We start from the raw sequence: 14,913 nt of genomic DNA on the forward strand, positions 1-14,913 counted from the left end.
ATCCACTAGAATACAAAATTTAGTGGCTTTTAATGGTTATTGCTAATTGTAAACTTCTTCCTTTAGGTTAAATCAAGAATACAAGGTAGGTAATTTTCTTTTAAGGAAAGACTCAGAGCTGTGGAAGTTCGCCTCATTTATCCATTGACTGTGCACGAATAAACAAACACTGACATTTCTGCTGTCTGTGTTACACTCCATTTTCCTTCTTGGCATTGAAGACTTGAGACACAACCATGTCTTCTTTGGCCCCGTTACGGATCCAGTCATGAAAGTCCTTAATATGAGCCCCCACTACCAACCTTTCAGCTTTTCACAAGTTTTTCTGTTAACTTAGAGCCACTTGGAACTTTTAGATTCCCTACTGGCTGCTGGAAAATGCTCTGGGACTTCTAGAGTGCTTGCTTATTTGAACCTGCCAGGCTCACAGAGCTCTCTCCCATCCTGGGGCCACACCCATGACGCTGCTGCCACTGAGAATTCCACATGGAAGCAAGATACAACTTCTCTTTACTCTTGGTTCTCCATCTTCAAGGAAATCCATCATTTTGTCCCTGCTCTGGGGCTTGGCCTGAAGAATTAGGAGCAGAAGCTCTATAACATATTAGTAGTTAAGCTTTATTTTTCTTTAAATTGCTCCACTCCCTCAAGAGTCTGTAGGTATCTTTTAGTTAGTAAAAGTCAGGAAGCCAAAAAACCTGTTTTCACTGGTCACACCTTCTGTCTTGTTCATGGAGTATTGCCTTTGGACCTGGGATTATGGTCTCCCTATTGCTTCTGCTATGGGACAAACCTTTCTGTTCAGCCTGTGGATCTACTCTAGTGCAGGAGAAGGTGATGGGTGTCTTTAACTGTATTTGGAAAAAAATGGGATTGAGAATGAGTGGTAGAGGAACACACATCAGTTACTGCCTTGGAATGCTGTCTTACCACAGAGTTTAAACGGTTAAGGCTGATGTTTGGTAAGGATTATGGTGGAAACTCTCAATCCTGACTTTCCAGTAGAATCCTGGGAAGTTAAAGGAACTGCTCTCTCTAGTGTTCTCCCTTTGTACCTTAGCTCTTTCTCTGCCAGCCCGACCTGCTTTATTTCCAAATCTGAGCTGTTATTCTGGGCTGTAGGCAAATGCTGGTCTTGCATCCCGTAGAGTCACTGCAGTCAGATTCCCCCTCTTTTGCTTTGTCAATGGCATTCTATTCTTCCCAACACAAAGTTGCTATAGTTGCTATTATTATTATTATTATTATTATTAAGCACTTTATATAATCTACCATTCTATTTTGTATTACTTTCTGTACATTAATGTCTAATATCCTCTCTACCTTGAGAAGCTTGCTGGAATACAAGGTCTATCTCCTACTGCAGAAGCTGAGTAGTCTAGGTTCTTGTTTTCAGTTCATCTTGATTGGTGTTGTAGACATCTAACCTCAGTTCAGACAAATGGACTTCAAAGCTGGTGAAGCTGACACAGGGGCAGAGGGGACATCTTTGGTCATTGTAATCATGACTGGAGAAATGCCAACCTCTGACTTCCAGGGCACTGGAACACTCAAGCAGTTTACTCTGAGGTTGAGTGTGGATGAGGAGTGGTGCCTTCATCATCCTGCTGTGGCTCTGTCTGACCATCCTTGCTTGTTGCCCACTGATCCTGGGCTTCATTTATTGAGCTTCTCTAGATCATCTAATATTTCCTTTTTCATCTGCATTGCCCAGAGTGTGTTCTATTGCTTTCAACTAATGATGCCTTCTAGTAGGAAGGCAGAGTGCTGCTGACCACATGTCCTGTAATTCCAGTGCTCAGGAAGAAGAGACAGGAGGATCATGACAGGTTCCAGGTCAGCCTAGTTTATGTAGAAAGTTCAGATCTCCCATGGCTACATAGACTGTCTCAGAAAGAAGGGGGGCCAGAGCAGGGGAGTGCTATCAATAGCACAAGGAAAGTAATTTTACTTTCAAGAAAATGCCTAGTACTTTTGGAAGATTCTGTTAATACTGGTTAAATGAATTCTGATATTATACTGTTGTAATAACATTTTAATGACTTTTTAATTTGCTTTTATGCATCTTGCTTTTTTATGTCTGTAGGTGTTTGAGCAGGAAGATGGCGCCTCTGCCCCTCAAATGGCCACTTGCAAACATGCCGTTTTTCTTTTCCTCACTCTTGACTCTCTTAGTTGTGTCACCTCCTTCTTGGTGTCAGAATGGTGCTGCTCCATCTCCAAAAGCTAGTAATGGAGCCCCGTTCCCTTGGAATAAAATGCGACTTCCTAAGAATGTAACCCCAATTCATTATAATCTCATGATCCATGCAAATCTCAGCACACTGACTTTCCAGGGAACCACAGAAATAGAAATCATAGCCAGCCAGCCCACTAGCACCATCATCCTGCATAGTCACCAGCTGCACATATCTAAGGCCACCCTCCAGAGAAGACCTGGGGAGATTCTGTCTGAAGAACCACTGAGGGTCCTGGAATATCCCCCTCATGAGCAAATTGCACTTCTGGCCCCTGAACCACTCTTTGCTGGGCGCTTGTATACCGTTGTCATCGACTATGCTGGTAACCTGTCTGAGAACTTCCATGGATTTTATAAAAGCACCTACAAAACCAAGGAAGGGGAAGTGAGGTAATGTAAAACATTTCAAGTGTCAAGTGCTGTCCTCACTAAACATACTGCTTCAGATGCATGGTCTTTTCAAATGCCCTTGCTTGCTGATCTCTTCAGTGATGTTTTCATCTCTATAGCTTGAAGGATGGCTTTCTCCCTTGCTCTCTCTTTTTAAAATATTTTATTTATCATTTTTATTTTATGTGTATGCATGTATTGCCTGCATGTAGGTAAGTGCACCCGTGTCATGCAGTGCCTGCGGAGGAGAGAAGAGACTGTCGGATTCCCTGGAACTGGAGTTAAGGACAGTTGTTTGCTGCCACGTGGGTGCTGAAATTTGAACCGGGTCTTCTACAAGAACAGTCAGTGTTCTTAACCACTGAGCTATCTCTCCAGCCCTCTCCTTTGCTTTTTTAAATCTATTTTTTATTCTATTTTAATCAATTTTCTTTGCCCTGGCTCCAACAAAATAAATATCTATTTGTTTATTTAATTAAATTTATGAGCTATAATAAGTACTTTAATTCTTTGCCCTATGCATTAGTTTCTTAGTGCTGTTTTAACAGGTGCCACAAACTAGGTCACTTAGAAGAATAGTCTGTATTTTCTCCCAGTTTTGGTGGCTGGAGCTCTGTACTGGAGCATGAGCTGGCCCATGGACTCTGGGTGCAATCCTTCCTTGTTTCTTGCTAGCATCTGTTCGCTGTGGTCCTCGGCACTCCATGATGAATAGCCACATCACTGCTCTGTTGTTTCATGGCCATCTCCCTAGCACCCTGTGTGTCCTAAATCTAAATTTCCTAGTCAGAATACCAATCTCACTGGATTGGGACTCATCCTGATGGCCTTGTGTTAACTTTATTACATTTGCAAAAACCCTATTTCCAAATAAGGCCACATTCACACATACTGGGGATAAGGACCTTAATATATCTTTTGGAAACATTTTTCTCTCAGTTAAATTATTGTTTTGGATACATCCACTGCTTTGCTTTTAAGGAAAAGATGTATTTGGGGAGATCTTATTCTAAATTTTAGCATCAAATTCTCTTAGTAGAGTATGCTGATTTCATGTTATTTTAGCAAGATAAAAAGTCAAATGATATCAAAAAGAATGTCTTTAGGTAAAATTTATCACAGATATAGCCCTCAGGGGAGCATCCTTCCAGATTTATTTCTGGGTATGTGTATATGTTATCGCATGTAAATGGAACTTTGTTACATTTTGTGCTTTAGAAGCAAGTTTTTAAAAATACTTTGCATTACTATGCATCATGTTAATGATTTTATTAAAATGTATGTTTTTACACCAATTTATTATCTCATTTATGGAAATTAAGTTGTTTACAAGTTTACAATATTAACAACACTTCGATGAATGTCCTCATCAATAATTTCTTTAGAATAAATGCTTGAAGTAGAACTGGTAAGTCAGAGTCTACAGCCTTCTGCTATCCCTTGCTATTCCCTCACTCCTAACTAATGCCGTGTATTAAGAATTTTTTCGGAGCAAAATATTTAAAAATTGATCTCTCCCTCAAATTTTAGTATTTTAATTATTAAAAAAGTCAATCAGCTTTGGGCATGTTTATTAATTATGTGTAGATTTTTCTTTTCTGAATTGCTAATGACTTTTTCCTGAGCTTCCACATGGCGATTATTTAGAGTTTAAGACTATTAATCTTTTAAGGCTATTAACTCCTCCTTGGATATTTTTCTATTAATTTTCCAAGGTTTGTAAATAAGAGCTTTTGTCATATGTAATGCTTTTCTTATGTGTATCTGTTTTTGTTCCCACATACACATGCCCATGGAGGCCAAGATTAAAGTCATCTGTCTTCTTAGATTGCTCTCCATAGTCTCTCGCTCTCTTGCTTGCACTCTCTTGCTCTCTCGCTCTCTCTTCTTACTGAACCCAGTGTGTACTGATTTCTGGGAGTACCTGGCTAGTGAGCCAGTGAGCTCTGGGGATCCACCTGTCTTGGTTCCCCACAGTGCTGGGGTTACAGGCGTATGTCACCTTGCCCAACTTTTTTACCTGAGTGGGATCTGAACTCAGGTCCTCATGTTTGCAGGGCAGACTCTTTACCAACTGAGCCACCTCCCCAGCCCCTCTTCTTGTTTTTAATTTATTCTTTATTTTTATTTGTGAATGTGTGTGTGTGTGTGTGTGTGTGTGTGTGTGTGTGTGTGTGTGTGTAGGTGTCTGTGGAGGGATAGGTGTCTGGAGGCCAGAAGAGGGTATAGATCCCCTGGAGCTGGAGTTAGGCAGATGTGAGCCATACCATGTGGGTACTGGGAACCAAATGCAGTCTTTTGCAAGAGCACTCTTAACCACCAAGCCCTACGACTTTACTTTAAAAAAAATAGCCATTTAGTAGTGAAATCCAAGGATATTAAGTTAAAGAGTTGAAAAAAAAAAACTGCTTTGGAGTTGCTTGATTTCATTTCACTTCCTGTGACTATAGGATACTTGCATCAACACAGTTTGAACCCACAGCAGCTAGAATGGCCTTTCCCTGCTTTGATGAACCTGCCCTAAAGGCAAGTTTCTCCATCAATATCAGAAGGGAGTCAAAGCACCTGGCCATCTCCAACATGCCCTTGGTGAGTATGAGTGGTGTGTCTGCTCCTGGGAACAATCCGTTCTCTGTGACTTCCAGTATTCCAATAACAATTAGCATGTCAGTTACATGTTTAGCTTGTTTCTTTTCCCAGTACTTGTTAACGTTCTGTTAACTTCCAACCTATGCTATTGTTTAAAGCTACAATTTGTTGGTAGCCAAAGAAAACAATGCCCTAAAAAATTCAGGGTTTTAGTAAAAATGACACTTCATGTTATCAATGAAAGTGGGAGGGAAACTATCAGGAATTCGAGTCAGGTTCAAATGATCGTTCCTTCACAGAGTGCTTTCACTCTTCTATGTATTTTAAGAGAATTTTAAAGAGAAAGCTTTGTCAATTAAGACATGTTTCTAGTACATAGTTTACAAAAACAATTTTCATTGAGTCCATACTGTTATTAACTATACAGTTCACAACTCTATGTGCAAATTGGACAGGGATATAAAATAATAAAAGTAATCATTTTGGAATAGTGTGATGTTAAAGGTGACTAGTAATAGATTATTTAATTCCCTTAAAAGAAGCCATCATTTTCCAAGTACGAAGCAGGTATGGATAACCTCCATCTGATTTTTAAGAATGGCAGGAAGGTGACCATGCCAAAGAAAGAAAAGTGCTTATCAGGTGTGATTTTCCCATGATTACCGTCCTTTAGACAAGCATTAGTGCAGCTGTGGTGCAGCTAGAGCATGCCAACTCCTGGAGGTGTTCCTGTTGTTGTTCTTAAGCCCTTAACATAGGTGAGACCCAGGTAGGGTATAGTCTGTCTAGGACTCCAAAGAGTGTCCAGGTTCATTCATATGATGACCAGGGACAACAGGACACAGAAGGGGAGATCATCTTTTCATTCTTGCAACTCTGTACCTGCTTTGGAATACCTTAAGGATTCCTTCTTCAAACAAAATTCTCCCCACCCTAAAGTGCTATGCCAGTCTGCAAGCCTGAATCAGTCAAGAACCTTTCTCCTTGCTCCCGTTTTTGTGCATGAAGTGCAAAAAACAATTAAGCTGCCTTTTTGATATAAATTTGAGATAGAGAATATACTTTCTCATACTCGTCTCCTAACCCAAGCAGTGTTATGGCATTGCTCCCTGGCACAGGAGTATGTTCTCCAATGAGAATGCCACAGCTCTAGGAGAGTAAAAGAACACTGAAGGATTTGTGGAGAAATTCATAGACTTGCAGAGTGTCAAGCCAGGATCTCTGGAGACACCAGGAAGATATGGCCTCTCAGTCTATGAGTATCCAGGACCCACTTGTGAGGGCAGGAAAGTTTCTAGTGCCATCTTGCTTCTTGGGCAGGAAAGCCTCCCACTGGCAGAGTCTAATAGGAGTGGCCTGACCTCCCACATGGATGTGGAGCTGGGAGGAAGAACAATGGGATAGTTTTGGAGGCTGGAAATTCAAATTTTGTATGCTGTTGGGACACTGAAAGTTCAAGCAGTGGGTAGGAATTAATCATATTTTAATTTAGATTAGTATAATGGGGCTACTTTCCTACTAATTGGTATATGAAAAATGGAAATTTTGATTGGGCATATATAGAAGGCACCTAAGCAGAAAAGATAGTTTGAGGTCCTTGAAGAGTAAATCTAAGTTATTTAGCAGGGTTGATATGCATGATCAGAAAGTGACCAAAGAGTCCCATTGCTAGTGACTGGTGGGTCTTTGGGTGACGACACAGAAGTAGAGGCAGGTATAGGATTGTAGGGAAGCATCTTTTTGTAAGGTTTTCTCTGGGTTGGTTCTTGTTCTAAGATCTTGCCTCAGTGCTTCTTGTTGCTGAGGTATTAGAGAAGCAGACTCTTAGACTGTACCCTGAAACATGCTACCCCCTTTTTAAGGCTGCTTGTACCCTGATTGCACTTAACAGATGATTCCAATAAAGCAAAGCTGAGTTTGCAAGAGGTTTTGCAACTCAGACACAGGCATAAGGTGCTTTCAACCATATATAGAAGAAACTGAAGTTCTTTTGAGGCTCTGTTTATTATGTATTTGCTCAAGGTAGAGTGTACCAGATATTGTATTTTCAGATAATTATTAAATCTGGATGTAATGACAAATGAACAAAATCAGCAATCTCAGCTTTGCCTTGTGACATCCATGAGGTCAATCTACACACACAAAAATGAATCAGTTTGAAATAATCTGGATTGTTTAGAAGAACTTAAGTGTTGATGTATTACAAACATTTTATAGGAACATGAACATGTTTAAGGGCTTTATTATCAAAGTCTTGTAAATAGGTTTTCTGGGTTGCATACTTTAAAGAGATGAATTTTGTCATATGTGAATTATGTCCCAATAAAAAAGAAATGGAGTCAAATGGCCTGACTTTAATTTCTAAATTAGACTCAGATATCTTATAGGGAATTTTAAAAGCAGTTATAGAAATGTCATGCTAGGCTCTGCCAGTATTATATCTGGTACTTGGGATATTTCTCTTTACAATGTGTGTCAGTGTATTGATTAATGGACTTCTTGGTAATATGAGGTACTCTATTAGGTGAGATCTGTGACTGTTGCCAAAGGACTCATGGAAGACCAGTTTGATGTCACTGTGAAGATGAGCACCTACTTGGTCGCTTTCATTGTTTCTGACTTTAAGTCTGTCAGCAAGATGACTAAGAGCGGAATCAAGGTGAGCTTGTGATTGACTCACAGGTGACCAACCTGTGCTGGTGCTCCTGGTTTTGAACAGGTAGTCATGCATCCTGGGACGCCCTCAGTCTCAAGAAAATCAGGATAGCCAGTGACCATATTGTCACAGATACTTAATTTGCAGCATGGCCTTGTCTAAGTCATGAGTCATCTCATGTGGGTTTTAAGCTTGCATATGGCTATGACTTTCTATAATGCTGAAGGCAATATTACTGGTTGTGGCTTGGGGTACAAAGTGCTGTTGGGAAGAATGTTAGAAGGAGTGTTAGAATACTGGAATCAAAGTTCTTGTTTCAAGGATCACTTACCCCTGGTCTCAGCGCCATTGGACAGTGGACAAACTTTCAGCAGTATTTCATGGTCTAGAAGGAAAATGGGTGTTTCTTAGGGGGCTTTAAATCACTATATATTTTATAATCTTTTTGAGACAGGGTCTGCCTGCAGCCCCAACTAGCCTAGAACTCACTATGCTAACCAGGCTGGTTTCTATCTCACAGAGATCTGTCTGCCTCTGCCTCCTGAGTGCTGGGACTAAAGGCATGTGCCACAACTCATAGTTGTATATATTTGTGATGCTGTCTCTGAGGCCACTCTGCTGAATTGCTTTTGTTTTTCTAGTGCTGTGGGGATAAGTGGTTTAGGTGAAGCGAGCACTCTAAATTCAGCAGTGACATTAGCAGCAAAACACTGTCCACTGTTTTACACATTTTCCTCAATCCTTTGCACATGATCTTTTTATAATGTCTAACTCCTACTGACATTTTTAGTTCTTCCTTTCATTCTTAAAACACATTAAATATATACACTTTCTATTCTGGCATGGTCACTGTCATGCCTGAAGTTTTTGTGCATTTTGTTTGCGCTGGTGCTTGTTCCTGATATCTTGTTTCTTTGTACTTAATGTAAGTTATTCCTGAGTCAAACGTGGATTCTTCCAGAAAATTTGTTTTTGTTCCTGAAGGATGACAGAGTGCTACTAATCCAAGGATTGCTTTAAATGAGGTTATTGGCTTCAAGATTTTGGATTGTCTGGTTATTGAAATTCTAGCTGTTAAGGACCATGAGGGATATCTAGCCATAGGTTCTTTAAGACTTCTCCATTCTCCTCTATGCAATACCAATGTTTGAGCAAAGCTTCTCTCTCTCTCTCTCTCTCTCTCTCTCTCTCTCTCTCTCTCTCTCTCTCTCTCTCCCTTTCTCCTCTCCCCCCTCCCTTCCTCCTTCCCTCTCAAACTTGCAGTTTCTTTGAAAGAAGTGTCAGTTATTTCTAGTTTTTCTGTACACTAAGGAGGTGGTAGCCTTTGGGGTCTGTTTTTATTCAGGGTTTATATCTCCTATTAGACTTCCTATAGATGTCCTGTCTTGGCCAGGACCTAGATTTTTGTCCTCAGAGTCTGTCAGTGTCAGGAGAATCAGAGCTCTAGTCCACTTGTGTTCAGCTAGAACCTAAAGGGAAAGCTGACTGTGATGCTCTGCTGACTTCCTAGGGCCAACAGAATCTCACTATTGACCTCTAAGTCTTCCTTTATGACCACTGTATGAAAACATTTCAGAAGACTGCTTTGGGTATATATTTGTAGCATTTTGTAGTTGTTTTCAGAGATGAGGTTGATTAAGAATAGTCAGCATCAAAATAAGACATGGGCTTCCTGTGTTCTTTAATGTTGACAACCATATCCTCTGTTAGACAACAGTAATACCATTTTTCTCTTGGGCTATGGGGGGTTGGAGGGAAGCCACTATAATTATGTGAATATCCTCCTGTGCCTTTCTCTTTAGGTCTCTGTGTATGCTGTGCCAGACAAGATAAATCAAGCAGATTATGCTCTGGATGCCGCAGTGACTCTTCTAGAATTTTACGAGGATTACTTCAGCATTCCCTATCCTTTACCTAAACAAGGTAGAGATATTGAGGATATTACAAGGTGGCATTTAAAGACCCCAGTCATACATAATATTCTTACAATGGGTACATCCACAAGGCTGTACATCCACATTGCCCCTCATGCCATAAAATTCCCAGTGCCATTCACACAACAAGCTGACCTTTCTGAGTGTCTCCTCACCTTTGATTTACACAATTAACTTCTAATGGTGAAGGCAGATCATGATGCATATGGCCTGGAGATGACTTTGCATTCTGATATTAGCAGTAGTAGATGACGGAGTGCAACGGGCACATTTTTTGTTTTCGTTATTATTGTGTAGTTAGCAGGAACATAGAGGGTGCTCAATAAACCTCTGAATGAATACATTTACAGATTCTAATAAAATGCAGAATTTATAAGATTCCTTAACACTATTGGGTATTTGGATTTCTAGGTATATGTAGGCTTTAGATATGCAAAATAAAGTGGATTACTGAGGTAATTTTTTTTTATTGTTCAGTCCCAGAATACATAGTCTGAAAATTAGAGATAGAGCTAAACCTGGAGGCTCAGGTCTAAACTCCCAGGTACTTGGGAGACCGAGGCAGGAAGATTAAAATTCAAGACCTGCTTGGGCTACAGAGCAAGTTCAAGTGAGATGCTGTCTCAAACTAAAGAGTAAAAATAGGAATGAGATGTATCTCCGTGGTACAGCACTTGTCTAGCTTGCACAAGACGTAGGTTCAATTCCCAGAACTTCAAAATAAGATGAAAAGAAAAAAGAAAGAATGGAAGAGATATACTCAAGAGGCCTGAGACCCAAGTCTGACTTGGTCACATTGGCAGCAAAATGACTGAGTCACTGAGCCTCTTTCTCCATTAGAAAAGCGTCTTTGCCTCTGGTGCTCCCTAATTCTGTATGCGTGGCTTAGCTTTTGTTTCATCCTAACACCCATCCATTCTGATGTTCAGTGTGCTTCGGAGTGTGTAACTCTGAGATTGGTAATAAGCTGTATCACTTTGCATGCTAGATCTTGCTGCAATTCCTGACTTTCAGTCTGGTGCTATGGAGAACTGGGGCCTGACCACATACAGGGAATCTGCTCTGCTATTTGATGCAGAAAAGTCTTCTGCATCTAGTAAGCTTGGCATCACAATGACTGTGTCCCACGAACTTGCCCACCAGGTATGAAAGTTTAGTCTCTTCTTTATTCTTTGAGAATTTCATATATGCATATAATGAAATAAGATCATATTTTCCACTCCCCATTTCCCCCTCCATCTCCCCTCGAGCCCAACCCATGCATTTCCTTTCCCAACTTCACATCTTATTATTTTGACAACTCACTAAGTCTAAAGTCTAGTTAGTGCTGTGCTTATGTAAGTGGCCACACCCTCAAAGAAGAACGAGTCTCAGTATGGTTAAATGTTCATGTCTTGTTTGGGATAAATGAGGCTGTTCACATATTTATTGTTTTCACTTTGTCTTTTCATAGGAAAATTATTTCCTTAAAGCATTGTTTCAAGTTTTACAATGCATATTGAAAAGTTTTCAGGCTTACTTTGGTAAAATATTGATTGTATAAATAAACATACGTTCACATTTATGATAGTCACTACATATTTCTTTCTGAATGTGTTGTGCCTTTGTCTGCCATTATAGATGGTAGATAACACAGTTTCCCTAGAAATCTGTGAATAAATAGTCATGTTTTCCTTTCAGTGGTTCGGGAACCTGGTCACCATGGAATGGTGGAATGATCTTTGGCTCAATGAAGGATTTGCCAAGTTTATGGAGTTTGTCTCTGTCAGTGTGACCCATCCTGAACTAAAAGTTGTATGTGGTTATTTCTGTTTTTACTTTTAGGTTAATCTGTTCCTTGGTTCAATTTTACTGGAAAATATTTAGCAATCTTTGATTATAGAATCTATAGAAATATTTCATTGATAACTTCATTGGAAACTTTGAGATGAATCATTAAAAAATGCTAAGTGAACTTTTGAGACTTATCATAGGGGCTGGAGAGATGGCACAGTGGTTGAGAGCACTGGCTGCTCTTGCAGAGGACCAGGTTTTGAGTCCCAGCACCCATATGGCAGCTAATAACTGCTTGTAACTCCTGTTCTAGGTGATCCCACGCCCTCTTCTGACCTCTGCGGGCCTGCATGACACTGATTCACTTACATACATGCAGACAATACACTCATACACATAAAATTAAAATAATAAATAAAAGTTTTTAAAAAAATCATTAAAAACTTACTCATTCAAGTGTGAATCTATGATTGCCATGAAATTAAGTATTTAATTTTATCTTCCCTTACCATTAAAGAAACAGAACTGATGATAGCTTGAATGTTCTGTGCCATTTTCTTAAGTTTCAAGTTGCTTGTTGCATATTTAAATATTAGGTACGTATTGTTATTATCACAGTAAAATCCAAACTGATAAGTTGTGTGAATTATGACTGAAATAACTGCATATTTCATTAACAACTTAGACTTAGGTCACAAATTTAATTTTTTAGAACTTGTATGTTTGTTTAAATTTCTTATGCTAGCCTTGAGAAAAATCACAAACAGAAAACTTGAATTTATATTACATAAAAAAGCAATGCTTTACCTTAGTATAATATTTTCCATTTATGGGTAATTAGTTCCCGTTTTTATTTGTCTATACCCATAATTTATTTATAAATACTTTTAGGGTTTATATTATATTGCCACACATCATAAATATGTCTTGTTTCTACATAATCTTTAACAATAAAGATTATGGATGCATATTATTCAACAGCTTACTGTGCCAAGTAAAGAAAATCACGGTTGGAATTTGTTCTTTATTTTCTTTAACTGGATCATCATAAAGTTAAATGTGTCTGCTTTGATGGTGGAAATGTTGAAATCACTATACATTTTATTTTCCTATTGTTTGGCTACAAGTGGTCTTGTTTTAGAGTACTGCAAAATTCATTATAAAATAAAACTCAAGATAAGTAAAATCTAAACTGCTTACCTAATATCAGTTTTTGGATGCTATTTAGAAAGCATAATAATACTATTTTAGTTCATAAATACTAGAAATATGTATTCAGTTCACAGAGAAATTGGAAATGTGGTCATATTACTCCAGACCAAACCTTTCTCCTTTCATATTTTTTTCTTAATGTAGGTTAGAAGCATGCTTCTTTTTTTTTCTTTCTTTCTGATTTCTGTTTCAATAGGAGGAATATTTCTTTGGCAAATGTTTTGATGCAATGGAGGTGGATGCACTGAATTCTTCACACCCTGTGTCCACACCTGTGGAGAATCCTGCTCAGATTCGGGAGATGTTTGATGATGTCTCTTATGATAAGGTAAAAGTCCATTGCAGAGCTATATTTTGGTTACTAAGCTTATTAGTATCGTGGTAGAGATGTGATAGCTAAGATTATGGGGTAGCTTTCCCTCCCTTAGGGACACCCCAAGTTGAATGCTTTGGGTCCTGTCCCTGCTGGTTGATTCAAACTCTTTCAGGTTGAATTTATACTTTGGCTTATAATACTAAAGATTACATTTTGGTTAATTCTTTGCTCTTTCTTTTACTGAAAATCTTGAAAAACTAGATGCAGCGGCAGTAAAATAAAATGTGCAACCAAACAGTAGATAGCAGTTATTCCTCTTGTCTTTCCAGGGGGCTTGCATTCTGAATATGCTGAGAGATTATCTGAGTGCAGATGCGTTTAAAAGTGGAATTGTGAAGTATCTCAATAAGTATAGCTATAGAAACACGAAGAATGATGACCTGTGGGACAGCATGGCAAGTGTGAGTGCTGTTCCAGCGTCTCTGATTTGGGATTGACTGGCTTCTACCTTGTTTTGTTCACTTACTGTATCATGGTGCTCCCTTCGAGAAGAATCATGAGTTCTTTTTACTGAAATGAGGGTTATGTTTTATATTTGGTTTTAGATTTGCCCCACAGATGGCGCGCAAACAGTGGATGGCTTTTGCTCTAGAAGCCAACGCTCATCTTCAGCCTCAGTAAGTCTCTCTGCACCTGTTCCCTCAAGTGTGTTCTTTTACTCCATATTCCTTAAGGGGCAGCTCTGTGCCAGGCTTCCTGAGGTCCTCGACTACCTCACCTGCATTCCAGCAAAGTCTGTATTCAAAGTAAATCAGAATCACAGTCTTTTACACTTTTTCTTAGGAATTATCTGTGCAGGAGGGTGTGGCATAACCTTCTGTGACAAAATCTTCTCACAGACACTAATTCCTTTCACATCACTCTCCCTAAAGCAGTGACCTTATAATAAGGCTCTATGGCAGATTAAGTATTCATTTTATTAGTAAACGGGACATGTTAGTCATTTCTAGACTCTGCATTTATGAAAAATTCACACAATGGTGGTGAACACTCTGGAACACTTAATATGTTATCAAGTGCATTCTGAGCACTCGGGTATATTATCTCCTTTACTCGTGTCAACAGACCTGTGGTCCAGGTACTGTTACCACCCCAGATTTTACATGAAGTTATGGAAATGTGAAATGCAAGAGTATATGGTGGTAACTTGCAGGGTAGAAAGTTGAATTTAGTTTCAACTCATGTTTTCAGCTGTTCAGCTGTAAAGTATTCATACCATCTGAGCCACAAAATAGACTGAGTCTGTTTAATCTGGGCTTATGGAATATTTTCATAGACAGCTATGGGTGATTCTGGAAATTCAACCGAATTTTATCTACTTTGCTTTTTTATTTCCTTAGCTATTTTTGTTTTAGCGATTGATTTATCCAGTAGTTTCTTCTTTATTCAGTAGATTATTTTATCCTTTTACTAACTCTCAAATCTTTTCCTGAATGCTTTTTTTTAGTATCAAGGAACTGATCCTCTTTTGAGTTTAGAACTGTTCATTAGGTCTCTGTTGTCACTTTATCAGAAAAGCCTCTTCACAGAGCACCTTCCCCCACCTTGCGTGGCTGAGGGCCAGCACAGTCATGTAGGTGTTGAAAACTTGGCCACCTTCTCTCCCTTCTTCTCATTCACTTGCTTACATGCCTGCTTGGGTGCCCAGTAGGGTATGCCTGGCCTTTAGCTGTGCCATGCAGAGCAAATTTTCTACCTGTCAAGACGCAGGTTTAGAGGAGGTGACTGAAAGGTAAACAGTCAA

General features: G+C 39.2%; 1 protein-coding gene across 2 annotated transcripts in view; it reads left to right on the forward strand.

Moving 5' to 3' along the window:
• Window positions 1-14,913, forward strand: part of Erap1 (endoplasmic reticulum aminopeptidase 1) — a 31,247-nt gene that overhangs the window by 3,965 nt on the left and 12,369 nt on the right. For both annotated transcript variants that reach the window (XM_008830543.3, XM_029562272.1), the window contains exons 2-10: window positions 2,087-2,629; window positions 5,080-5,218; window positions 7,743-7,877; window positions 9,677-9,797; window positions 10,797-10,951; window positions 11,489-11,602; window positions 12,990-13,121; window positions 13,439-13,570; window positions 13,715-13,786. In XM_008830543.3, coding sequence (XP_008828765.1) covers window positions 2,103-2,629; window positions 5,080-5,218; window positions 7,743-7,877; window positions 9,677-9,797; window positions 10,797-10,951; window positions 11,489-11,602; window positions 12,990-13,121; window positions 13,439-13,570; window positions 13,715-13,786 — 1,527 coding nt within the window. In that variant the 5' untranslated portion in view covers window positions 2,087-2,102. The remainder of the gene's footprint in view (window positions 1-2,086; window positions 2,630-5,079; window positions 5,219-7,742; window positions 7,878-9,676; window positions 9,798-10,796; window positions 10,952-11,488; window positions 11,603-12,989; window positions 13,122-13,438; window positions 13,571-13,714; window positions 13,787-14,913) is intronic.

The sequence above is a fragment of the Nannospalax galili genome, unplaced genomic scaffold, assembly GCF_000622305.1.
Source record: "Nannospalax galili isolate Female #2095 unplaced genomic scaffold, S.galili_v1.0 scaffold1014, whole genome shotgun sequence".
In the NCBI taxonomy this organism is placed as follows: Eukaryota; Metazoa; Chordata; class Mammalia; order Rodentia; family Spalacidae; genus Nannospalax; species Nannospalax galili.